Source organism: Danio aesculapii, chromosome 3 (genome assembly GCF_903798145.1).
Source record: "Danio aesculapii chromosome 3, fDanAes4.1, whole genome shotgun sequence".
Lineage (NCBI taxonomy): Eukaryota > Metazoa > Chordata > Actinopteri > Cypriniformes > Danionidae > Danio > Danio aesculapii.
Window position 1 is genome coordinate 23,034,607 of NC_079437.1, and position 27,127 is coordinate 23,061,733.

The window sequence follows — 27,127 nt, forward strand, 5'->3', positions numbered from 1 at the left end:
ATTCATTCTCCTTTTCTACAGTTTATCTTAAATCAAAACAATAATAACATGTAAAGCACCTTATAAAACTTTTAAACGATTTGTTTTCTTAAGATAAATTCACAACTAAACATAATAAATGAACTATTTCATTTTTAAAACTAAATCTTTACTGATTTGACTGCTGGACTGGTCCATGATTGAAGGTGGGGACTCATTTGCACAGATTAAATAATTATGTTCAAATTAAAAATGTTTAGACCTTTACAGCACAAAATATGATAGAAAACAATGTTATAAATTTATAGTATACTTTACACTTCTAGGTATTAATTTAGTGGCCCTAGGATTTCCTGGGGCCCTTAGTGGCTGCTTACCTTGCTTATTGGTTAAATCCACCCCTGTGCATTTACTGCTATTAGGAAAAGAACGGTATAGGCATGTGTATAAGAATATACTTTTTGGTTGTTACACAAAGTTCTCGTTTTTTTCGCAAAGCAACCTCCTCAAGAATGTTTCATGCGATTTCAGCCAATGTGCCTTTTTCATTCTTGTAGTGCTCATGTAAACTACAGAACCCAGCATGCACCACTCTTTTACGTACCCATGCACGTTCTGTCGAATTGGCGGGTTGCTGGAGCCTTTCGTGTAGCGTTACCTTTTGTCTGCACAACCAAGGAAGCTCGGTAAAATAAAAACAAACTCCACCTCCAGTCGACAGATTTTAAAGATTGTCGAGACTTAAACCCGGTCTAGCTGCACTGAACCACCTATTTTGGCGGTTTTCGCCGTTAATTCAGTAATACACAGGTAAGTGGCGCTGCGTGCAGATTGTAAAAACAACTGCAGGACTGATTGTGTTTGTATTAAGAAATGCGATTTTTTTTAAAAACCGGTGGATGATATGAGTGTTTTATGCACACGGTTGTTTTAAAATAATATTTTAGTCATATTTTTAAAAATGTGTACTAGTTTTTTTTGTCGAATCCAGGTCAACATGGAGAAATGAGCTACCATGCTTTTGCAACATTAGCCACAAGGCTAGTCGGTGTCGCGTAACGTTATATTAGGAGTAACTTTATTTATAGATTTATAAAGTTAGGTTTATTGTGCATTGGAGCTGTTCCTGCATGTATTTTGCAGTCAGTATAAATGTCGCCGGTGTCATACCCTTTGGACCTAAAATTGTGAGTGTTTATAGAGTCAGTTCAACCTCCTGGCTCGGATCCATGCTAGACAGAAACGCCTTCCTCGTGCACGTGCGCCGTTCAGAAACAACCGTATCTCGGAAACACCGTTTTAAAAAGAAATGTATGTGGTGTTAACCATAACATTAAACAATATATTTTAACATTTCTCATTACCAACTCGGGTCAGCAGGCGAAATGGCTCGGAACAGTTTGGTACTGTGTCTGCGCGTGCACGTCGCTGGATGAAGTTAAAGGGATAGTTCACCCAAGCGTGAAATTTTACTCGTGTGGTTTCAAACATTTTTAAGTTTCTTTTATTAAAGCCTGTAAGCTTTGACTTTTATAGTAGAAAAAACAAATAATATTAACGTCAATGGTTACTGTTTTTTGCTTTCTAAAAAAATATAATTTGTGTTCAACAGAGGAAAGTCGAACAAGTAAAGAGTGAGTAAATTATAATGTTCATTTTTGGGTGAACTATACTTTTCGTTTCGAGGTCCTCACACTGTTTATGTGTAGAAATAAAGTAGTTTTGTATATAAATTGCTGATGCTTAGCAGCAGCAGTAGTAGTATGAGATTAAGTGTTTAGAATTAATGTAAAGTTAAAATATGAACCTTGAGGAGATGAGTAAAGCTGTTTACTTTTACTCTGCAGGTCTTATGCGAAACGGGCGGACATTGAGTTATTTAGCTTGTTTTATTTAACATTTACAACGTGGGAGCCTGTTATTGTTGTTTCTAGGTCTATATTTCTCTGTCTATATATACATGTATCTATTGATTAATTGGGATTATCAGAAATCTTGTTTTATGTCAGAATAGCACACCCTAGACAGCATGTTAGTGCTAAATTTTGTTGATTATCATGTTTTATATGTTTTTATTAAACTGTTATTGACCCTTTTCACATTTCTGGGTTTTTCAGCTGCAGAAGTTGTCATAGCTGGGTAAACTTAAGAGTGCAGTGAATGGGAGAGTACAATAAATATTTTTTGCAATCCTATTTGCTGAAATAATGAAAGAAAAACACAGCAGTGGTGCTATCAAGACTTTCAGAAAAAAAAAGAAAATAGTGTGAGACTGACGACGGCAGCCAGAGGAGAGAATAAGGTCAAATTCACTGTCCTGCTCCATAGACGCAGCATTAAAAACTCCTTGTATAAGTGGTAATTCGTTTTTTGTAATTTGATGCAAAGATGATATAATACATACATAAATGTATATAAATGTTCAAACTTTTTTTTTTTAAATCAAAGTATTACTTAGGATTAGAATGTCCATTAACACATCATAATAGTCTGGTGAAAAGGGTCTATTATGTTATATCTATTTATAATTTATTTCTTCTGCAACTTAATGGTCTATTGCAAGTCACAAAAGTTTAATGACAGTTTCTAGAAAAATGTGCTAAATACTTTGAAAAAAAGAAAAGAAAAAAGATTTAAATGCAAAGGTTATTTTTTTTTTAAATATTTGAACGGTATTTTTAATATAGCTAAAATTTATTTTTTTTAACTAAAGCAACTGAAAAGGGAGCAGTGTACCATGAGACGCTGTGTTAGCTAGATCTACTGAACTTTTATCCGCAGTGCTGCTGTGTAATTTTATTTCCTGCCTTGTTGTTTCCCTGAGGTCACCTGAGCCCCCATCCCCTCTAATCCACGCTTTCACTCTGTTCAGCACTGTTGACGTTGACAAGGAACCGGAAGGTTCCACAGAGCCTCGATGAGCATGAGCCAACCGACAGAGACAGTTAGTGATGCTCCCAGCGTCACCGAAGGTGTCTCAACTTTCTCCTTCACTGCTGTTGTTTATTCACGTGTGTGGGGAGGGTTTATTATAATTTTCAGCTGCTAAAATCATCTCAGTGTTTTTGTCTTGAATATGCTTTTGTTGAATTGTTGGTGACTGTCTGTTTTCATGACCGAGTTTTCATCTACCACATGATCCATTAACTATCAGTGAGGTGTTTCTACTGTGGTTTATAAGGTCAATAGTATTAAAAAGGACCAAATGAGTATTCTGGGTGTGACAACCTGGGTTATAGTTACTTGTTAGTTACCAATTGAAACTAAAGAAGGGATCTGTTATTAATTTATTAATCTCTTAAGTTATTAATTAGTCCATTGCAACCAAGGTTAGTAAATACTGCAGGTATATTGTGATTGTTAGTTCATGGTTAATGGGTATATATATTTATGTATGCAGATGATGTATATATTACTAAATTTGAGTTGCCACATGCTGATAAAATGCAGATATGAATGTTCAATAATAGATTTGATTAGCATTAATATTATGTGACTTTCACACTGGTGTTCAAGTGTTCTAGATTATAATTATATAATTTAATGAGTTATAGTTTGTATATTTATACTTAATAATAATTGTTATGATTAATAAGAAATAAATGCTCCTAATTTGATTAGATTGACTAAAAACATTTAATGTTATGAAATATTTCAAGTTATATTTCCATAAAACATATGCAGACTTAATTTGATCATAAAAGACAATAAAGAATTCTTGCTGACCAAATCATTTTAACAGTAGTGTATATTTTTTGGTTTAATGTGTATTATGGCTATTTGTACAAAAGTGTACATTTATGCCTTAAGTCTGTCAGAATATATTAGTCTGGAGTCATCGGTTGATTCCAATATCTTAAAGGATTTCATGTCATAGCCTGAGGAAGTTGTGTAAAAAGCATAAAGGGGTTTTGGATCAAGTTTAAACCAGTATCTGCTGTGCTTGGAATGTGACACTAATGGTGTGTTAATGCTGACTCTTTAGAAATTATTGTTTGAGTGAATTGGGTTGTGTCTTTTATGCATTTAAAGATCAGATGTATACAAATGGTTTTGGTTGGTATTAAAATGAATTGAAAATTGTCATTTACTCTCCTTCTGGTCCAAATTGGTTTTGTTTTTTTCTGTCAAACAAAAAGTTATTTTAAAGAAAGCTAGAAGCCTAACCATTGACTTCCAAAGTATTTGTTTTTCTTACTATGCAAGTCAGTGGTTACTGGTTTTCAACTTTCTTTGTAAGATCTTTGGTTGTCTCTTCAAGGCTTAGAACGACTTTATGGAGAATAAATAGTGAGTAGCCCCACAAATTTGGAAAAACGTGACTACATTTTGGACAAAATAATTTTTGGTTGAACCAAACCTGTAAGCATTGGATGGTTAACTTGAAAACATTTAAAGTCTTTTCTGAATGCTTTTAGTTTTCAGTTTAGTTTGCAAAGGCATTCATTTATCACAAAGTTCTGTGTTTCACACCCTAGTTAATATATGTCTCACATATTAGTACAGTGCTTTATGAACCAAAGACTTCAAGATTTCAACATTAGACAGACTTTGTTTGCCTTCATCTATTTATTTTTCTTTTTAAAATAAACTTTCCTCTTTGAGCAGTACTACCACTTGTGAGGTATTATTGTTTTTGTTTGTATTGCTTAGCACTATAGGGTTTCAACTTTGTTTTTAACAGTTATAATACGGACGTTGTTTTTCCATGGACTCTGACCATGTTTTCTTCCTTTCTGAACAGTTTCTCCAGAAAGCAAGCTGGCAGCCAGTACTGGAAAGAAGCAGACCAAGAAGAAGGTGGAGGATGTTGTAGAAGAGGAAGAGGAGGAATATGTGGTGGAGAAGGTCCTGGACAGGCGGGTGGTGAAGGGCAGAGTGGAATACTTGCTCAAATGGAAGGGCTTTTCAGAGTAAGTACAATCATATACAGTCAAGTACAATTCTAACATTTTTGGCTCTATACACTAACACAATGGATTTGAATTGAAACAAGCTAGATGTGCTTTAAATTGCAGAATGGCAGCTTTAATTTGAGTATTTACATCCAAATCAGATGAATGGTGTAGGAATTACAACAGTTTGCATATGTGCGTCTTGTTAAGGGTCCAAATGAATTGGACAATTGGCTTCTAAGCTGTTCCATGGTCAGTTTTTGTTATTGCCTCATTATCCCAATTACAATGAGCAGATAAAAGGTCATTTCATTCCAGAGTTCGTTTCAAGTGTGCTGTTTGCATGTGGAATCTGTTACTGTCAACTCTCAAGACGAGATCCAAAGACCTGTCACTATCAGTCAAGCAAGTCATCATTAGGCAAAAAAAAAAAAAAAACATCAGAGAGATAGCAAAAACATCAGGTGTGGCCAAAACAACTGTTTGGTACATCCTTAAAAAGAAAGAACACACCAGTGAGCTCAGCAACACCAAAAGACCCGGAAGACCACAGAAACAACTGTGGTCGACAAACGAAACCATTCTTTCTCTGGTGAAGAAAAAACCCTTCACAACAGTTAGACAGTTCAAGAATACTCGCCCGGAGGTAGGTGTATGTGTGTCTAAGTCAACAATCAAGAGAAGACAACACCAGAGTGAATAGAGAGGGTTCACCACAAGATGTAAACCATTGATGAGTTATAAAAAAGTCTTCACAGTGCTGGAACAACATCCTATAGACAGATGAGATTAAGATTAACTTATACCAAAGTGATGGAAAGAGAAGAGTATGGAGAAAGAAAGAAACTGCTCATTATCCTAAGCAGTGAAGCATGGTGGTAATTGACTGCAAAGGATTTGCAACCAAGTATTAAAAAGTGAAAGTTTGATTTCTGATTATTATTCTGTCTTATTACTTTTGGTCCCTTAACAAGTGGGAGGCACAGATGCAAACTGTTGTAATTCCTACACTGTTCACTTGATTTGGATGTAAATACCTTCAAATTAAAGCTGACAGCAAAGAGCATAGAATCACTAAGTACGACACTCTAGTTTGATTTGGGGAAACAGCCACTAGATGTCGCTAGTGTCACGCGGTGGCCATTTTGGAATTAAAATTCCAATAGAACAACAGCATATTATAAGTCTGTAAAATAAACTATTAAAAGTGCTGATGATTGTGATAGTAAGTGTTGTATTTTCGTCTTTCAGGTTGTATCTCAGCTTTGATGTGCCTTTTTAAATAAATGAATAAAAAACAAAGCAGCTGCTGGCCATCGCGAAAGCAATAAGATCCAATGGACGGCAGATCGCTTTCACTCCAGAATGGTGGAATCACACGGCTGTTGCTGGGCGCTGCTGTTGCAATGGAACGTTCTATTGAGTGTCGCCTCTTGGTCGTTCTAAGCCCTTTGCTGACAGTCTGCAGTTAAATCACACATTGTGTGTTTTATTTCAAATCCATTGTGTTGGTGTATAGAGCCAAAAATGTTAGAATTGTGCTGATGTCCATATATATATATATATATATATATATATATATATATATATATATATATATATTGGAGCAGTTCTGACGTTTTGTATAAGGCTAGAAAGTTGATTTCTAGCAAACATGTTGGGCATTATAGCACAACTAAAAGAACTCCAGCAAATGATTTGCTAACAAATGCATTCTTCTGGTTTGCTTTAGTGATGGAGTTCCTCTGAAAAACGAAAAGATAGCATTGAGGTCTGCTGACTATTAATTAATTTATTTTCAGAGAAGACAACACATGGGAACCAGAGGACAACCTGGACTGTCCTGATCTCATCGCAGAGTACATGACAAAGCATAAAATAAATGATGACAAGAAAGAATCTAGTGCAAAGAGGAAAGAATCTGACACAGATGGTGGTGGAGAAGATAGTCGGCCTAAGAAGAGGAAAGATGAGGTTAGACTCAATCAATTCCTTTGAACAGTATTTGCTCATGAAATTCTTTCTGTGAAATTAGCCTTAGTTTGACAGTCTTGTTACTTTCTTGTTGATTCCCTGGTGCAACAGCCACAGAAGAGATGTTGAACCTAAAATTTAAGTGATTCAGATTTTACACAAGTAGCACTTAATAACATCTCAAAGACATTCTTCCTAGAAGAAAAAGTTTGTTTTTGGAAGACTATTTAGAATTAACTTAAAAGCCATATACAATCAAATGAATTTCCTAATGTTTTGCAGCAAGACAAGCCAAGGGGATTTGCACGGGGTTTAGATCCAGAACGCATCATTGGAGCCACAGATTCCAGCGGGGAGCTCATGTTTTTAATGAAATGGTAAGTAAAATCAGGATTTAAAAGACAGTTTTTGCTTTAGCAGCATCATGAAAAAACTTAACACTTCTCACTCTTGGTCAAGCATAAACATGGTCTGACTAGACTGGATGTTCTCTAAACCTTTGGTTTATATTTTTAAATTAATAAATTATTCCAAAAAGAAACTTCATTTTACCTTTTAAGGCATATGTGCGTTTTTTTGTAGTAGTTGCTTTATTATGTGCACACTCTCACATCTGGCAACCAGTTTTAAGCCTCAGTCCAGCCTATGAAACTTTCATAAAGATTCATTTCAGGGGTTTTAGCCAAAGTCCAGATGCTTTTGTTTTAACCCGTTTTTTTTATGTTGGGCTCAAATATAAATCAATAACAAATGGCAAATAAAATGCAATCTGCATATAAGGAACAAACTCCATGACGTTAAATAGGGTTGTCAAAAATATTGAGTTCAGGACCAATTGGCACTGAAGTTTTTGAAGATCAGTCCTTCCATCAGTGGATTGCTCTTGTATGTCAGCCTCTAGGCAGTCCAGCTGATCGATGTGACTTTGAAACACTCCAGTGTCTGTATCTGTGTTTGCACTCAGTGAATAAAAGTGAACAGCGGTGAACTGATGACCGTCACGGCTAATCAAGGTAATTTCTTTTAAGCATGTGAACACAACCGTCAATCAGCAGTGTTTGAGAACGTGGTAAATGGCACTCAAATGTTAGCAAACTGGTAATGGACGTTTTTAAGATTTCTATACCGATTGGTACCGAACTCGATACTTTTGACAACACTAGAAGCTAACCCCAATGTTGGGAGTTTTTATTTCTAGGAGTTGATCCTCCCATTTGTTCTTTTTGCAAAAGCACTTTATTTATGAAGCATGCTCTATTTGATTGTCTGCTTTAATTCTGTGAGTTTTTTTTCTGTTCACTTCCTTCTTTTGAAGAGATTTTAATACTATTAAACGGTTTTTAACAGCAACAAAAACCTGTAAAAACCTAATATAATCTAACTTAAGTATTGATTGTCTCACAATTAAAATAGCTGTAGAAGCTGGCTTGGTGCTAAACACACACAAACTCATAAATTACTGCATCAAACAATTTTCACTGAACATGGATTAGATTATTTTTGACAAGTTGTGTTTTGTACAGAAGTTAATTTAAGCCAGTGCATTTTTTTAAGCCTGAAAAAGGGTGTGCTGGTTATGAAAGACATACAAATTGATGTAGTCTTTTACACTCTAAAGCAGGGGTCTCAAACTGCCCTCAACCAACTTGAAGCCCGTAACTGACATTAAAAATATAACGAGGTTCGGCCCACCAAAACATATCATTTTTAATCACTATCAATGTTGTGCAGTCGCATCCAGCCACTTGTGGTTTTGACTCGCAACCTACTCGACATTTAAAGTACTGCATTCAGTTTAGTTTTACTTTCATTTTCTCTCAGTGTACAGTCGAGAGTAACACGCATGCATTTTAATTCTGTGGCTGATTTAAACGTTAAAGTATAAGTCCGTAAATGCTCTATTTTTACAAAAGCTCTATTTTTGTAGATATTCAAAGGTCATTATATTATTATCAGTTTTATACCACTTGTATTTTGTTGTAAAAACTCTTCTTTATGGCTTACACGTTATGCTGGTCGTGTAACAAATTTAATTTTGATAATACTCTATTCAAATAGTCTAATATAAGAGGTTGTCCTCATATGCTTATAGGGATTTGCATAAAAAACTATGTACATTACTAAATTGCACTGCTAGTTGAATTGAACTTGTTAAAGTAAATGTGAATATGTACATTTCTCCTTTTTGTTGTAGTTTTACAAAAAGAGGAAAGATATTGAGAAGAACAATTGCCAGTAAAGTCACTTACGTTATCCAAACTGCTTTCTGCTGTTCTTACGCTAATGGCACAATACAGTTGGTTGAGACAGATTAATAATATTAATAATTACGCCTTATTATTTGTAGTATTTTCATAGCAATTTAAACTCCCCCATCAAAATGTACAACAAGAAACAAAAAGCTAGAGTTTTGACTGCATATAGTTTGTGGAAGAATGACCGTGTGTCTAATGCTCGATTGTACACACAACGACCACAGATAAATTTCAGCAGCTGATGATTGACATGATAAACGTGCTGATTTGCATTATCACTGGTGACAGGTAATGTTTAAAATAAACGTCATGTCTGTTGTCCTAAAATGCATCAGTTATGTCAGGTTTCCACTTTTTTTCTTGTGCTTGAATGTTAAAACGGCCCTCCTATGAATTGTCAGTGACTGAAATGGGCCCCGCCAGTTTGAGTTTGAGACCCCTGCTCTAGAGTGATGTAATAAAAATGGAGATCGTTTGATATATTTATACATCTTTAGACCTAATTTTCTAAGTCCTCAAATGCAACTGTTCTTCACAGGAAAAACTCTGACGAGGCAGATCTGGTTCCAGCAAAGGAGGCCAATGTGAAGTGTCCACAGGTGGTGATCTCCTTCTATGAAGAGCGGCTAACATGGCACTCGTACCCTTCAGAGGAAGAAGAGAAGAAAGATGACAAGAACTAGGCTTGGGGCAAGTCAGAGCAGGCGTCAGGCTTATTTTGCTGTGTTTTTCAGGGTGGGTTTGGGACAAGTTTCGAGTTGGGGGAAAGAAAAAAAACACCCAAAATCACTCTAACTCTCAATACCATAAAACCTGGACTCATATATTTTAGAGCACGATATGTGGAAGTGAAGTCATCTTATGCAGGCAAAAGCGAATGTTGTGTCAGAAGACTGGCCAACAGATGAAACGCAGGATCACTGTTTTCCCTCTTTGCTTCTCTGTCTGGTTGATTATGGGAAATGGGGTGTGTATATGCTGCAGTAGTTGCTCAGTTGTCATTCCCGGATGACGAAAATGAATTGAACTTGCGATGGGTCATCTGTGCGTATCTCTTTCCTTCTGTATTTTTCTGATAAGAGATTCGAAGGACATTCAAGTCACTGTGTAATACGCTTCCCTAAATGAAAACTCAGTAAGTACGCGACACTGGAATTAAAAATGATCGATACATAATTTGATTTAATCTGATATCAGTGTCCACACTCAATTTAAGTAGTTTTTGCTTAAGCTTTGAGTGTGTGTAGTTGCTGTGTTTTGTCTATGTAGGGCAGTATGACCTAATTTCTCAAGCCTTCGCATTTCATTTCCATCTCATCTTTTGAGATTTTCTCTGTCATTTTTTGTGTACATACATTTCTAAAAACTGTTGTCACCTTATTAGTGAGCAAATTGCTGTGTTTTGCAGTTGCTGTTTTAGCAGTATTTTTGAATTTGTATTCAAGTATATAGTATTCTTGTCTTATGTTCACCACTTGAGGATATATATTGCATAAGGGGAGATATATATATTCACAGCCTAGTAAAACTGCGTTTCCCATAATCTCATATAAATTCTTATTTTTAACTAATAACTGTCTTTGTATTTTATCTGTCACATTGCTGTGTGAAGAGGAAATCTGCTCTTTATATCCCAGCTTCTCTGACTGATTTTTCAGGGTTTTTAGGCTGATCAAAAGTGCTAGTCTTGACTCGTAAATACTTCTGAAAAAATTGACACACTTTACTGTTTTACCCTCTTTGGTGGTGCTCATGAAGTCGAATGTACTACACAGCTTTAAGGCATCTTTTATATCATGAACATTCAAAGGTGTAGTGAAAAGTCTCGCTAACATTGCCGTGCTACAGATCAGGTCTCTCAGTACTACCTTTGCACCAGCATAATGTATCGACTATATAAAGTTTTTTAAAATGTTAATGTCTGCAGTTGGTTGAAAAAGTGCTCAGATCACTGGATACTGTGTTTTTTGCTAATTAAGGTATTAATAGTGACACTGCTATTTGCTGCGTATCTGAGGAGCCGTGAAGTACTTTGTCCTGCACAATCAGTAATGTGACTGCATTATACTCCTTTCTGATGGACTCTCTGTTTTCTCTTTTAAAGTGTACTGTTTGAAGCATGTTACTTCCTTTCATTTTCACCTTTTCAAGGGGGAGACATTTATTTGTTCATTACAAAATAAACTTTTTTTAATTAAATGTGTTTATTTTATAGAAGATCATTTCAAAATGTATTTGATGTTATAGCAAGCTCGTATTTTAATGAATAAAAACGGACAAATCAGCACAATAAATAAACAGCATTTAATCAAAGAAGAACTTAATTTCACTGCAAAACCTTTAACACAATATACATAATTCAATATAAAAAGGTTTAAATGACTTACAAGACATGAAATCAAATAGAATTGAATCGATGAGTTACAGTAACACAGTCTTTATAAAACACAAACTCAAAGGCAGAACTCCATTTCTCTCAAAACATACAGGAGCAAAAATCTATTAACCTTGTTTCCCAGCGAATGATAATCCTGTTTAAAACAGGCTGTCAGCAGGGCCTTATAAAGTCTTAAATTCACTAAAACATTGACTTGTAGGTCTTAAATTTCAAATGTCCATGTAAAACTACCCAATCAGGCCAACACACATACAGTCACCAGCAATCTATTTCCAAAAAATGCTCTATAACATTGTTTACCTGTATGGATTAATTATCTTTATCACAACAACATTTGTAAGATCTCCATGTATTTATAGACCATATGTGGTGAGGACACTGACCTGGACAGACTGTTGTACATTTTAATTTATTATCAAAGAAACGTTATATTGAAAAATGTATGTATGGTTTGCTTGTTTGACACATTAAATATTGTTCAAGTAGTTAGACTTTTTAATGGGACAAGTGAAAATCCTTTTAGGGTTTAGCCTTGTTTAAGTCTAAAATTTCATTCATAATGGTCTTAAAATCGTCTTAAAGTCTTACATTTGACTTGGTGATATCTGCAGAAACCCTGTAAAACTAAATAATACTTTCTCATTGTATACTTTTATATACTTCAACACTTGTATTAAACCAGTATTTAAAATGGATCAAAACTTGGATTCCAAGCATAATTTACCATTTGCTGCTTGGGAACAATTTCCAGTATGTCCTTGTTTCCCAGTATTTTTAAACTATCAGGATGAACTAGAAGTTGCATATTGTTGACTGATGGATAAAGTGTGTGTTCCCTTTCATAATTATGCTATTTCATGATTTTAAAATGTTCTTGCTCTCTAATAATTCCCAGTTTACACGTTGAGTTTTACAAGTATGTGAGGTTGTAATTTTGTTATTATGCTGTTGAATGCAACTATTAACTATTGAGAGTAGGTTTTATTTATGTATTCATATCAGCATAAATTGCAGACTAATCGTAGCTCATATAGTATCTAATGAGAGGTAGAAGGAATGAATTTTTGTCCTATCAAAGATGAGATGCCATTGCGAGAAGAGGGAAGCTAAATCAATAATGCTCAAAGTAAATGAATAAAAAAAGTTGAATAAACAGCACAAGGTAGTCTGGTAATTTACAAACTGCAATATTCCATTTTTATAAATTATGATCTCATTATGAGTTTCTTGACTCATATTTTAGCTTTTATGACCATTTTCCATCTCTGGCCCTTACACTGGGTTATCATGCCAAAAGCGAAATTCGTATTCTTGCAAGTATTACAATGCAAGTCAATGCAAATGTGTTAATTTCCACTGGGCGGCACAAATGCACCAGAATTTCTTTCAGTTTCTTCCACACCGGTTCAAATAATTCAACCCTCAAAATTTGCTTGAGGTGAAAAACCTCTCAAGTAAACTAGAGGGAGTGATGTAGTGCTCCACGTTTAGTATGAACCTAGAATTAGAAGATCAGTCTAATTTGCTGCTCTTCCTTTAAAAAAACCACTTGTTGTACGTGACATGTGCAACAAAATTGCCTGCTTTCTCTGACTTAAGTCAACCTCACTCACAAACTGCATGTTTGTGGCCTCATACAGTATGCTTATTGGTATCTTTACCTCGAAAGGACATTCATATTATGGCCCTTTAATATCAAACCATTATGAAATTTCAAGTTCTGTCAAGTCATGTTATGTCCCTGCACAATTCGTTACATCTTTAAGGATGATCTCCTGGGTAAATATACCCTACCTGATGCAAATTGCCATTGAACTGTGGTAAACCAGCTGATGGACTTTACAGCAGATAGTGTTTTTCCTGAGCCTTGGCATTACACATGTCCTCCATCTCACTTGTGCTTTTGCCTTTTGCTAAGTTTGCGTCTGGACTGTGAATCTGATCTGTTCTGTGATGCTGCATTTCTAGTTCTGCCGTGCTGCAGAGTAAAGTTATTGTCGGAGTAGAGCAATCCCTGTTCTTCTCTTAGTCTCTCGTACACCTCCTCATACAGGCTATTTAGACGCTGCTTAATCTCCCTGATGGAACAAGAGATCTCTGACTTTTCCCTGAGCAGTTTGGCTCGGAGACGTCTCAGACTGTCCACACCATGGTCCAATTCCACTAGGACATCCAGCTTCCTTCTGCGACAGTTCTGAGCCGCCATCTTGTTTTTGCCCCTACGGCGAATGTCTCTGATGAGCGTGAGCTGAGCTTCACTGAGATGATATTTTTCTAGCAAGCGATTGAACTCATCCACGTTTAAGTTGATGATGCGTTCATTGGAGAATGGGATGTTCATCAAGCGTGCACGTTTTTCATCCCGGCTGGACAGATGCTCCAATGCGTTGTCTTCCGTTGACTCGTCAAAGGGATCTTTTGGTGGTTTTCTTTGGCTTTGAGGTTGGTTGTAGGTATGATCATGTCCGATGTGCTCAAGCCAAGGAAGACTGTGGAATTGCCTGGCTTCCAAAAAGCTTGACTGGCACATTTTGGTTTGTTCTGGCATGAAACCGCCCACAGCGCCATCCTCTTCTTTGATATGACTGTATCCCACAGCACCTTCATCGGGCACCAAACTTTGGGTTGAATTGGAGGATGATGAAGAGCATGAAGATGATGATGAGGAACTGGAGGATTCAGATCCACAAGGGGATGAAGGGCTTTGGCTGTAGTCTAGTGATAAACCAGAGTCAGAATCTGCTTGGTTCTGCTCTTCAAATTGTGTTTGTCCAAGTTCTTCCAGTCCCAAATCCATTAGTCCGATCTCATCAAGCATAGCTTCTTCAAGCAGAGGATCTAATGGGCTCGGGAGGCCAGAGCCAGCGTTCAGGAGGAGCTCTATGATATCAGAGTCTTCAAAAGCTTCTGTATTGGAAGAGGCGTCCAAATTGACGTTTGGCATGGTGTGGTTGTTAATCTGATTGGTGATGCCGTTTGGTGTTTCAGTGGATCTTGGCAGAGTGGCTTGATTAAGGCTAATGTCCTGATGAATGACATTCTCCATGGATCCAAAATTCCTGTCTGAATCACTGATATTGTGAAGAGAGTCCTCTATTGTTTCTGTTGTATTCATTACCTGTAAAGATTAAAATAAAGGAAATAAATTATTTGACTGCCAGGGTCAATAAAGGTGACCTGCCCCATCATTTGAATGTTAAACTCTTTTAAATAATATTATTATAAATCCTTGTCAAGATCTAATCATTAACAGAAGCTGGCTGTTTATGAGAAATTAAATTGATCAATGTTTACAAACAAAAAAATACTTAATGAACCACAAAAAATGCTATTTGCTCTTCTGTAAATTTTTTTGCGGTAGATCAGCAATGAGAAAACTGAATATTGGGGAAGAAACGATTCATTCAACTTGACATGCAGTGTGCTTAACTATACTGGTAGCACAATCTCCCCCCCCCCCCCCCCTAAAAATATATTACAGTGTCAAATGACAATATTAAAGCTGCAGCATGTAAGATTTGACATCCAGTGGTTGAATTAGGTATTGCACTCCAAAATGAAAACACTTTTTCATCCTGTCCTTCCTCTGGCTCCACACAAACACAGGTTTCCAGTTACACCCAAAGCATGCCTGTCTACCGAACATTCACCGTATACTAGCTACAGGAGACAACACACAATATTTTCCATATTTTCCAAGATTATCAGTTTTAACCAAACTGGTCTAATGGTAATTTACCATAATTATGTTTTAAAGAGAGCTCAGGGTATCCTATGCACCCTGAATCACCCATTGTACTCCGTTTCAGCTGCTGCCATCAGGACATCGTTTTAGAGTTCCTATTTGCAGGACAAATACAATTAGAAATTCTTTTATAAAGGTGGCCATTAGGTTATTAAATGAGTCCAGCGGGGAGGGAGATGCAGCTAAAAAATGATGTATGTTGTGTTGTAATATTTTTTTAATGTGTACATGGAACTTCGCCTGTGTTACGGCACCTTGCTGCATTTTTAGTTTCCCTAAACGGGATAATAAAGTTAAGTCTGAGTCTATTAAAACAAGTTTTTGTTCATCACCTGAAATTTCTATTTAAAAACGGTTACAGTTTCTTGCAGCTGAGCGAACTTTTCTGACAAGGATCACATAAGTTCCTGGTTATGCGTTATTTAGTATTAAATGTTACAAATGTGACTTTGAATACAATTTTTCGTGACATTTATGTCTTTTACCTCGGATTTGGAAAATAAAATAAACATAGTTGAACTAGAGTCCAAATTGCTTGTCGCTGGAATCTTGTGCATTGTGTGTTTCGATGTAACCTGCTCAGTGCTGAAATATAATTGGGTAAACTGGCAGTGGGCAGGTTATCAAGACCAAAACAAAGACAGACATTCTAAATGTCTTAAATTTAAAAACATATCAAACTGATGAATAATAAAGAAAAGCCATCTTCATATGGCTACGATTTTAACAAAGTACAACTTCTAGATCATTTCTAGTTTAAAATAAATAAAATAAATATACATTACAACCACTGTCGCTCTGATTTTTATAGAAATAAAAGGCATTATTAAAGGTAAACCCATTTGTCACTTTACGGCTCACTCAACTTGCTCACTGTCATCACACTAATACAGCAAGTTGACAGTATACACTTCAGTGAACTCTGCTGTTTAAAACCTAACTGCAATTAGTTTCACAATTCAACCAACTTGAATTGTCACATATTTTCATAGATTTTCTGCTGACAAGGACTGAATGATTACTTGCTATTTGTTATAATTACCATAATTATTAAAAAATATGCATCAAGTAGTTGAACTTGAAGATCTGCTGCATTCACACCATGTCGTATTCCCACAATTAAGAGTAACATAATTACATTTTTACAATAATAAGGGGTTACACAAAAAGTTTCTCAACAAACAACTATAACTACAAGGGAAAGATCTTCTTTTTTGTTCACTAATGTTTCAACTTATGAACTTTTGTTACTTTACAGAACGATGTTTGCTATTACGTACCTGTGATTCCATGATGGACAAAACATCTTGCCATTGTTGCTCTAAGCTGAATGTGGATTCCTGTTCAGGCAACAAGGGTGAGATGAGAGACCTCTGAATCTGAAGTGCATGTTCTCCTGCGTTCTGAACACCAGGACCTGTCGACTGATAAAATTACGCTTTTTTTTTAAAGAGGATCATTTGAGTATTGTAAAATATGAAACACTGGGTTTTAGATCAAGTGTTTACCTCTGGAGCCTCTTCTGAGAGCAAGCTGGAATCAATGAGAGGCCAAAGAGAAGAGCCGTCTCTCACACCTGACAACTGAAAGTGAAGCAAATGAGGAAATTGTTTTATAAAACTCATATCACTCTCTTATCTGTCAAGGTCAAACAACGATGGCCATTATTGACTCAGGATTGTGGAAAGATTTCATCAAGGTCAGCACCAGCATCTCCTTTTTGTTCATTCAAATGAGTAATTCCTATAGAGCTGTTTGGCTTTCTCGCACTATATTGGTAAAGTACATTTGTTCAAGGTATACTTTAGCTCAAATACAGACATATAATCTTACGTAAAACGTGTTAATGATTACCGATGTTGTTTAGAATTAGATATTGCAGATATATGTAAATTCCACCTATGAATTCAAGTCATTCATTTATATATAAAAATGATATAAAAATCATATATTAATATATAAATACATTTTTTCGTTCATATTCTTTTCGCCTTAGTCCCTTTATTAATCAGGGATCGCCACAGCGGAATGAACTGCCAACTTATTCAGCATATGTTATACGCAGCGGATGCCCTTCTATGCTCTGGGAAACACCCATACACTCTTGCTCAAACCAGTGACCTTGCTGTGAGGAGATCGTGCTACCCACTGTACCACCATGACGTAAATATATATAAATATTACAGAGTATTAAATATGTGGTTCATATTGTAATTTTATTCAGTATTGTACCTCTAGATCCTCCTCCAGCATCTGATTGTGAAATGGATTTGTATTTCTCCAGCTCTCCAACATAAACTCATCATCTTCCTCTTCTTCTCCATTAAGCAAGTTAGGTTGGGTTCTTCCATTTTCCGACTGCTCCTGGTGGATATTTTGCTGAGGATCCTGTTCCCAGAAGAAAGACTCACCATCTTCCTGCAAATGCAGAAGTAAGGATCGTCATTAATGTTAAAAATAAAAGTACCTTTTTTTTATGGATAAAATGTGATCGTCTCAGCTAGGCATGGGACGCTAACCGTTTTCGAGGTATACCACGGTTTGGAAAAGTCAATGTTTTAAAAACGCCAAAATTTTCTATAATACCGTTCCTAAGGTATGTGTAATAATTTTTTATTTACATTTTTTTTTTTGTTTCCAACAGAAAAGATATCAAAAGATGCCATTTTAAGTCAATGATTCATTTGAGGTATTTAGCCTGACATGTTTACTGCCCCAAAATATTTTAAATCTTTCACAAAATAAAATATATTGTGTTCAAAGGCAAAAAAAGATTTAGTTTTTTACCCAGACATTTAAAAAGAAGATATTTTAGAGAAGTAATCGCAATATCGTGATACAGTGATATTTTTATCCAAGGCTATCATACCGTCAGAATCTTATACTGGCCCATGCCTAGTCTCAGCTAAGGATTACTATTTATTATAAGTTACTTTCAGAATTCAGACTTTTTTTCACAATTGTGAGGTATAAAATTAACTCCAATGACTTCACTTGCAATTTAAATCGAAACTGTGGGAAACAAAGGGGCAATGGTGAGAAGAAACCGACAGAACTGAAAAGTAAGCTAAGAATAGTTCCTTTTTCCTTACGTTTTCAAGTTTAGATCATGGATTTTTTTGTGAGTTAAATCTCACAATTTTGACTTTTTTTTCAGAATTTAAACTTGAAATTCCAAGTTTATCAGTTTAAGTTGTAAGATATGATGTGGCAATCGTGAAAAAAGTAAATCTTGTAAAAGATACGTTTGCAGTTTTATATAATTGGATCTTTTTTGTTCTTGAAACGAGATTCCCACCTCAGTGTTGTTCGTTTACCTTCTGAAAACTTTATTAGATATTTCAGATTTTTACAAAATTGTTCCTTCATAAAAATCTAAACTATAAAATTACTTATTGTAGTAACCTCCACATGTTTTTATCCTATTGGTGAGATATCTGTGGTCACTTTTCAGTCTTTTCTATATGGAACCCATACATTTATAGACAACAGACAGATTTAGGCTATAAATAGACAACCTTTCCCAGTTCTGGATGGGGGGGAATTGAAAGAGGCTGGTCTCTTGGGTGTCTGTGCTGTTGTTATTGGAAGTCCCCTTAGACCCCTGTGGCCCTGATGACAAGCGTTGCAGTTGACTAATATGTTTTTGGTATTAGGGGAATAACAACCCCCTCCCCTCCCAACACCTTACAGTTAAGGTTAGGATGTCACTTAATCATGTAACCTATTCAGTCCCAATCAGCCTACATATGCTCAGTCCTAGAAAGGGTTTGACAAGGTCAGACTGCCGGTTTACATTTAAGCTGAAGGTATGTGGAGCATCTTTCGTGTACTGTGCATTGAGTCCATTTTGAGGGAACGGCTGCAGACACTTGATCGGTAGCCGGTAAACAGGCATTGCGAAAGCAAATGTGCATGTCTTCTTGGATTACAAAACAAGCCAGGCCGGTGCTGTAGACGCCAAGCCAGCACATGCCCAGGCATATCTACCAGTGGTCAGACTTCAAGTTGGGGTCCCAACAATCTTGCATGATCAAATTGAACTACAATAGCTATGTTTCCCTCCAAAGATTTGAATTAATCGCAGAATATCGCATAAAACATTTGCAAATAAAGCACCATTTTCATCCAACGGCTCAAAAAGAACAAAATCATCACTTCGTGATAAACTGGTGCCAAATATCAATAACTATAAGAATTTGCTGTGATAGAAGAAGCCACTTAACCTTAGTGCCTTTTTGTTATATAATATATTACTTGTGCCTCAGAAGACTAAACGCAATGAACGCGCTGTGGCTTTTGGAGGTGTGAGATCACACTTTAGAAGCTTAGCCGTGGTTTGTCCATTAGTGCCACCCCACCATTGCTTCATTTTTTATCATCGCATGATCTGTTAAAACAAAATCAAATGATTTTTTGGATGTGTATGCTGGAATTTATTCAGTGTGTTTCCATCATAGTTTATGCATATTTTTTCTTATCAAATAAAATCCTGCTCAGTTGTGCTCATATGTTTTTTTATGTGTATTTTCAAAATTCATCTTGCCATTTCTATTATTTTATGCAGTATTTCAAAACATGCATAAAATATTTAGATGGAAACATGACTGCTGATTTGATATCGCAGTAATTTGTTGCCTTCTTATAAATTAGTGCGCTGATCTAACAATTCCCTAAAACCAAAACCTGCCAATAGTGTTTAAAAAAAAAGTGTAAGAGAAAAGTGCACTGCGATGGTGCAACCACAGTTTTACCTTGTACATACTTTTATGTCTTTTGTGAACAGTGCTTCACCGAACTTCACTAGACACCATACAAAGTGAGCTACAGAGAAAACTAAACATACTGAAAAAGTCCATACAAAAAAATCAGCAACTAAAACCACTATCATTTAAAATTTGTATTTAAAAACATGTATAATAATAAAATATAATAGTTAAATGTAATTAAAAATCCGTTATATAATTACAATCATGCAAATAGTGTCCTACCACCAAATCATGTTTCAACCTTTTATTACATTGTTTAGCTACATCAAATTATATTTAGCTAATTTGAAAAAAAGAGATAAACAGGAACAAAAACAAAAATGTTCTGGTTGGAAGTTTTGACATTTTATCAATCATACATACACAGGCTAAGGCAAAGAACTCAAAGAGGAACTTTTCCCCACATAGCATACTTCTGTTTATCCTCAGGTAAAAAAAAATAGTTAACAGTCTGATCCAGCAAGCCAAGTGAGGCCAAATATGCAGCCTTTTAGCACAGACTGCCTCTTGGTTCAGAAATAGCCCTGTGGGTCATGAGCATGGAAACCTGTCAAATCTGATCTGGTCTGTACATGTGGGGACTTGACAAACACATGGCAACTGTTACTAACAACAGGGTCCTTACCCAAGGGGAATTCGGGTTCAACATTGCGTCCAACCTCTTATTCTGTTTCCAAGCCCACTGAAGGAACAGAAAGTAAAGTAAAAAGCATCCCACTGAAATTCCCCTAGCCGTCCCACTGAGTTGATTCATGTGAACTGTAAGTGAAAGAAAGCATCTCAATGCTTCTCACTAAAGTCAATAATGTGGGCACGCAGCCCAGCAGCCGGTCACTGTCACACTACTAGTCTGTTGGATGCAGTGTGTATATGCTGGCACTGGCAGTCGCTTGTGGGTCATACCTGTATAACAGATATTGTGAGAAAAATGCTAATTGTGTTTGCAGGAGACTATTAGTGGCATTGAAATGTTTTAAGTAGTCACTCAATTGCTGACTTGTGCTTGTTGTCAATAAATAAAATCAGATTAAAGACCCGTTCAAATTATTTGTTAAGGGCAAACTAAACAGGGCAAATCAAAATGTATACATAATTGTGCAAAAACCACTGACTACGGCAAACGATAGTAAATAACTTGCGTGATTCATAAAAAAACCTTTCATAAATATTGTATTGGAAGTATAAGTTCAGTTCCAAACATTACTGTGTTTTTTGTAAATACTGACAATGATTTTAATTATTATTGTTATTTTTTAAACCAAAAGAAATGCAAGAGGGGATAATATGTCAATACAAGCTGATAATACATCTGGCTCCAAAGCTGATAACTGTAACAGTAATTATATATTTTAATAATCAATAGCTCAAAGGAACAATATTATTGAATTGTTTTTCCTGGTAATGAATGATAAGAACATCCACTTGTCCCAAACTTATGTTTATAATAAAATAGAACATTATTGAATGTTCATTTGGATGCTAATGCATGTATTGTTTTAGTTTTCTTGTGTAAACAGGCCTTATTAATGGTTCTAAAAATTGTTCTAAGTTTAAAAGAAAAGCTTCACACCACAAATACAACAATAGAGGAACAACATCATTAGAATGGCAAGCATTTAAAGCTACAGACAGACAGTGTGGAATGATATACACAGGTCTGATCATATAATTCGAGCAAAATGTAAACAAATTTTGGAGTGTTTCTATTTATTCTTGAGTCTGAAAATTGTTTGTTGCAGTTGTGTTTACAACACAGAAACTTATGTAACATGCTAGTATACACGTTCCAGCGATCATATGTTAGCCCCATTACCCAGAATAATCTGGGTCTCATGAATCTCTCACGGTCAGTAGAATAAAAACAGCCTGCAACACTTGAGTAATGCATGGGTGGAAAACCCAGCCAGGACTGAGTATCAGATGTTTGAAGTTGCTTAACACGCAGCTGTGTCTCAGGGCAAAGACAGGACACGCATCTGTCCATCTCAAAAACAAATCTATGTGCATAGCCAGACGGAATATTTGTGGTGTAGAGCTGGTGCTGTATGGATGTGTGTTTTCAGTATTGCAATAAGCAAATAGAGTTTGTTTGATGGAGTTAAGCTGCTTTCTGTATTTGAAATCATAGGGTTGAGTTAGGGTTAATGACTTCATGTAAGTCATTTTTCATGTTGTACATTAACTGTACAAGCTGATGACCAAATAAGATTGCAAGGTAAAACACTTCCTTATTTTTAAAGGGCACGGCTTAACTAGAAATCATATGCCATGAGGAAATAGAATTCTAAGGTTAATAAAGTCTGATGTAAAACATACTTTTCTTCCCTTGCTAAACCTGTACAAACACATTTCTGCAGAAGCCAGTTAGATAGCTAACTAAAAGAGCTAAAAAAGATTGTGTATAACTGACTTTAGATAATATTTTCACAAAACTGTTCATAAGCTTTTTAAAATCAGAACTACTGAAAAACAGCATTATTTTAATGCATTGTTACAATTTAGAAGTGTTTTCTACTTTGAGTTTTCAGCACCCTTGCATGCAGGGTGTTGTCTAGCACAAACTTCCATTCCTCAAATATTTACTTGACCGGTTATGTAACAAACCACAAAACAGGCCATGGGCAAAATGAGAAAAACCTCTGGCTTCACTGCTTACCTCTTTAAGGAGGTCATCGTCGTCTGGATGGTTGAGGCTTCTTGACATAAAAGCTTCAAGGTTTTGATCCTCAGCTACTTCATAGCTCAGTTCTCCTCCGCTTCCCAGCCTCATCGGTTCTTCCATATCTTCAAGTCCTCCACCTTCCTCAAGGAGTCCCACTTGAGATGGGACAGAGGCTCCATTGTCGGGCTCTCTGTGGACCAACCAGGCTTCCAACTCTGCCGCTGGCACCTGAAGACGGTCAAGCGATCGGACCCAACTCAGAAGCCTGCGGGCAGTGAAGAACTCATCTAGGTCTACGCTTTTTGGGTGCACGTTGTATCCATCAAGGATGTTTCGAAGATTGTGGAACTGAGTCTGAGTGAGAGCTGAACTTGGGCCCAGAATGATTTCGCTGAAGGGAGGCAAATAAGGATCCACGTCCACGTGCATCCCAGCCAGACTGAGAAGAATAGCCACTTGGATCAAACCCTCAGTGAAGTACTTTTTCAGGTCCGGCATGGCCCAAACCAATGCCGGCTGCAAAAATTAGTCAAATTAGTCTCAGCTGCAATATGAGCTAGGGTCTGTATTCAGCTGGAGAGTTGAAGCTTGAGAGTGTCTTAGGAAATAGAGAAGTGACAAAATATTCTGAAAAAAAAACAATAATATGATATCAGAATTTAAGATTTGGACATTTTTGTTTAATCTAAGAGCGAGTCCACACTTTCATGACATAAAGCCATTTTGACTGTGGGGTTCCTTGCATTTGCCTTTAGTCTTCTCTCAGCTTGTCTAAGTGTGATTTAGGCAGAACTCTGAATAAAGCACATGCACACACAACACAACACCCATGCCTTAAATTTCAGGTAAAAGTCTCCTGCAGAGCTCACCTCAGTGAAGGCTTGGCAGGAGTGTGCATCGAGTGCACAGAGAGGTCACACTGGGGTGCTTGTAAATGCCACCTGAAAGTGCAACTGTGGCCATTTTAAGTCTACAAGACTGCAAGTGCACATGAAGTGTGCCATTTGAGATTGAAAATTCATGCTCACCTGTGGTTTTGCGGATGTGAACATTATATCCATGACATTGGTGCTCCATTTGAAAACAGTAAATGAGATACCCTATGCTGTCTTGTAGATTATATTAGAGAACAGTGGCTATTGTCTGCATTTGGGATTGGGCCCTCATAGGCCTACACTGTAAACCTTAATAAATTGAGACTACTCAAATGATTTGAGGAAAGTGATGTCCTCAGTTCGTTTGAGTAATGGAAAATCAACAACTCGATTAACTGAGTTGACCAAATGTGATCTCTTCATTGAATTAACTTAAATGTTTAAGTACAGATTACTTAAAATGGCTATATACAGTTGAAGTCAGAATTATTAGCCCCCCTGTTTATTTATTCCCCCAATTTCTGTTTAATAGAGAGAAGATTTCCTCAACACATTTCTAAACATAATAGTTTTAATAACTTATTTCTCGTAACTGATTTTGCGATGATGACAGCAAATAATATTTGACTAGAGATTTTTCAAGACACTTCTATACAGGTGTGTTTAACTTACTCCTATGCAGCAAAAAACATTTAATTCATATTTCAATTTCTTTAAACGATTCACCATGTCTCTGTTTAACATGATTGGTTGCACTTGAAGTTCTGCCTTGACAACCTCGCTTTTTTTATTTTGCTTGCGATGCTGAATATTGCTGAAGCGCGGCAAGACAAAGGCACTACCTAAACCCATTTGACGAAAAAGAAAAGTTAATTTAGTAAGTAGATATTTAAATGCTTACATACATTTTTCCTAATTAATATACACGCAGGGGCGACACTGTGGCGCAGTGTGTTGTGCTATCGCCCCCACAGGAAGAAGGTTGCTGGTTCAAGTCCCAGCTGGGTCAGTTAGCATTTTTGTGTGGAGTTTGCATGTTCTCCCCGTGTGGTTTCCTCCAAGTGGTCCGGTTTCCACCACAGTCCAAAGACATGCGCTATGGGTAAATTGGGTAAGCTAAATTAACGACCCATCTCGTAAAATTAGATGTTACAAAACACCAACATGGTGCAGCTAAATATCAACTTCAATGTAAATGGTAAAGAATATAAAAGATTTGGAAGTTTAGTCAATTAGCCTTCTGAAGTTAACTGTATTTAAACATTTAAGTTAATTCAAAGAAGAGACTAAATTTGCTCAACTCAATTAATTGAGCTGTCGATTTCCTATTACGCAAACGAACTGAGGCAATCACTTTCCTCGAATCATTTGAGGAATCGCAACTTATTAGCATTTACAGTATATTCACTTTCTGTGTGCACCTCCAACGCCATCATGCAGCGATTCATAACTTTTTGATTTAGTGGCTAATTTATATGAATTTATTGACTTATTTGTACAGTTTTGATTTGAACATGATTTGCTATTTGCCTCAGTGATGGGACGGGGTTAGTGGCAGGAATTATTTAGAAAAATCATACATTTTAATACAAATGTTGTTGCGTTTATTTGTATGAACTACAAACTTGTTGTCACTAATACACCTTGTCACTAAAAAATTATTAAATTTCGTTGTGAGATCAAGCTGGCACATCTGATTGGCCAAAACATCTACCGGTCAGTAAGCTGCATTCCATCACAAAAGTGTGGACTGAAACAAAACATTTCTGGGGGAAATAGTTTTAATAAATAGAGCAGGATAAATATTATATTTTAGAAATATGTCGTCATTTATTAATATTCTTTAATCACTCAGCATGTATATGTAACAAGTAATATATTAGTATGTAAGTACAGCAATGAAGTACGCGAGACCATCTATTGTGAATTCACTTTCAGTTTTGAACATGTTTTTTAATATTAACCAGTGAACAAACAAGGTGAAGGCGCGAATCTTCCAGAATGTTCTTCTGTTATCTTGACTGAAGCTGTAATGATGGAACTGTAGCCTATAACACATCACCATCATCAACAGCAGTCAATAACGCGTGACACTCCCGGTGACCCAGTTTATTATTTCTTCATAACTGGGCAACAGGCGGCTTGAGTCACGCAATGATGTAATAGTGGTGCGGTTTCAGAAAAACAAAATTAGCTAATAAGTATTTCAAGAAAGAAAGTATGACAGAATATGTTTATTTTTTTCCTGTCTTAATTCAAACAGGTCACTCACAAAACATGCACCGACCTCATGATAGTTATACAGTAATTATGTGATAAGCTACACACTTTTAAATGATTAGCCTAACATTTCCCAAAATGAACAATATAGCATAGACAGCTACATATCCAAAGCAGTTTCCACAATAAGCTCACTGTATACTAAGTTATAGAAAAGTGATATTCATTACCTTGTCGGTCGGTAGACGAGAGAGTTCTGGTTGTCAGTAAATAAAGGCGTGCGAACTGAACACTTACTCCTTCTGGATGATCTGAATCACACAACATGCTCTATAATAATGTGCGAGTGTATTTATGGGGCAGGAGGGAGCGAGAGCCGGAAAGCATTGGTCTCCTCCTACGTGACGTAAACAAGACTTTCGGTTTTCTTTCGGTCTGACAGCGCGTATTCGCTCCGTTCATCAGTGTTTACAATAGACTGCTGATTTTCCAATAACATTTTTTTCTTCAGAACTTTAATGGCTAACCTGATAGTAGTCTAGTAATATGGTTATAATTATAATCTAATATTCAAAGTTTAGTAGCCTATGCAAAAGTGTTAACTTTGAACTTTTATTCTGTATATGCCATTTAAAAGAGGGAGATAATGCAAGAACAACAATAAAAGGCTTCATCATCATCATTATAAAATATTTGTATGTTTTTTATAGTAACAGCATTTAATTAAATATTATTAATATTGTGTTATTATAATGTCAATGTTAATATCATCAACCCTTGGCACAATTATTATTAATAATAATTATCATTAACAACATTATAATAAATCATTTTATTTATAATATTTTATATGATATTATTTAGTGCAACACAAAAAAATGTGATCCTGAGCTTTTGTCTGTATATGTTTCGATGATGATAATAACAATTAAAATAATAATAATATATTATATTTTTTATTTATATTATTTAATAACATTTTATAAAATGTGTGTACAATGCTTGGATAATATTAAATATAATAATATATATTATATATCAAATATAATATTATTAATATATTATAAAGTGCCTAAAATACTGTAGGCCTATTATATTTGTTATTATCAACATTTCATTATCATCATCATAAAATAATAATTATTTTATTGTGTATAGGCTCTAATATTTAGTGAGGGAGAGGATTCTCAGATAATGATAATATTAGTAATGTCGCTTTATTTATACCTAAAGTAGGTCTAATAATAAACAATTTTACTAATGTTTTTTTTTTTTTTTTGAGAGTACGTTTACAGTAATCTATGTTTAAGTAAGCTTTTCAGCTTTGCTGCCCCCTGTCGCGTTAGCAAGAGGGG

At 35.8% G+C, this 27,127-nt stretch overlaps 2 protein-coding genes across 4 annotated transcripts; one reads left to right on the forward strand and one right to left on the reverse strand.

Annotated features, from left to right (window-relative positions):
* Positions 1-593: 593 nt before the first annotated feature.
* cbx1a (chromobox homolog 1a (HP1 beta homolog Drosophila)) lies at positions 594-11,302 on the forward strand. 2 transcript variants are annotated; one of them, XM_056453398.1, is made up of 6 exons: positions 594-789; positions 2,804-2,951; positions 4,724-4,892; positions 6,677-6,848; positions 7,131-7,225; positions 9,642-11,302. In XM_056453398.1, exons 2-6 carry the CDS (start codon positions 2,897-2,899, stop codon positions 9,784-9,786), a joined length of 636 nt encoding a protein of 211 aa, XP_056309373.1. In that variant the 5' UTR covers positions 594-789; positions 2,804-2,896; the 3' UTR covers positions 9,787-11,302. The 2 variants fall into 2 exon arrangements, with proteins under 2 accessions (XP_056309373.1, XP_056309374.1); XM_056453399.1 differs by having other exon boundaries at positions 2,852-2,951.
* Positions 11,303-11,388: 86 nt separating this feature from the next.
* Positions 11,389-26,089, reverse strand: nfe2l1a (nfe2 like bZIP transcription factor 1a). 2 transcript variants are annotated; one of them, XM_056453397.1, is made up of 6 exons: positions 26,003-26,089; positions 22,672-23,193; positions 17,479-17,664; positions 16,755-16,829; positions 16,527-16,670; positions 11,389-14,619 (listed from the first exon to the last, which is right to left on the reverse strand). In XM_056453397.1, the coding sequence occupies exons 2-6, from the start codon at positions 23,173-23,175 to the stop codon at positions 13,393-13,395; spliced, it is 2,136 nt and encodes a 711-aa protein (XP_056309372.1). In that variant the 5' UTR covers positions 23,176-23,193; positions 26,003-26,089; the 3' UTR covers positions 11,389-13,392. The 2 variants fall into 2 exon arrangements, with proteins under 2 accessions (XP_056309372.1, XP_056309371.1); XM_056453396.1 differs by having other exon boundaries at positions 22,672-23,304.
* Positions 26,090-27,127: the final 1,038 nt, after the last annotated feature.

Excerpts from the sequence above, each read along its gene's own strand:
- nfe2l1a (XM_056453397.1), bottom strand. The coding sequence starts at position 23,175 with ATGCCGGACCTGAAAAAGTACTTCACTGAGGGTTTGATCCAAGTGGCT. Across the intron at positions 16,671-16,754 it reads TCTCAGAAGAGGCTCCAGAG|TCGACAGGTCCTGGTGTTCA; the intron begins GTAAACACTTGA and ends TAATTTTATCAG. Across the intron at positions 14,620-16,526 it reads TGTCCATCATGGAATCACAG|GTAATGAATACAACAGAAAC; the intron begins GTACGTAATAGC and ends TAATCTTTACAG.
- cbx1a (XM_056453398.1), top strand. The coding sequence starts at position 2,897 with ATGAGCATGAGCCAACCGACAGAGACAGTTAGTGATGCTCCCAGCGTC. Across the intron at positions 4,893-6,676 it reads AAATGGAAGGGCTTTTCAGA|AGAAGACAACACATGGGAAC; the intron begins GTAAGTACAATC and ends ATTTATTTTCAG. Across the intron at positions 7,226-9,641 it reads CTCATGTTTTTAATGAAATG|GAAAAACTCTGACGAGGCAG; the intron begins GTAAGTAAAATC and ends TGTTCTTCACAG.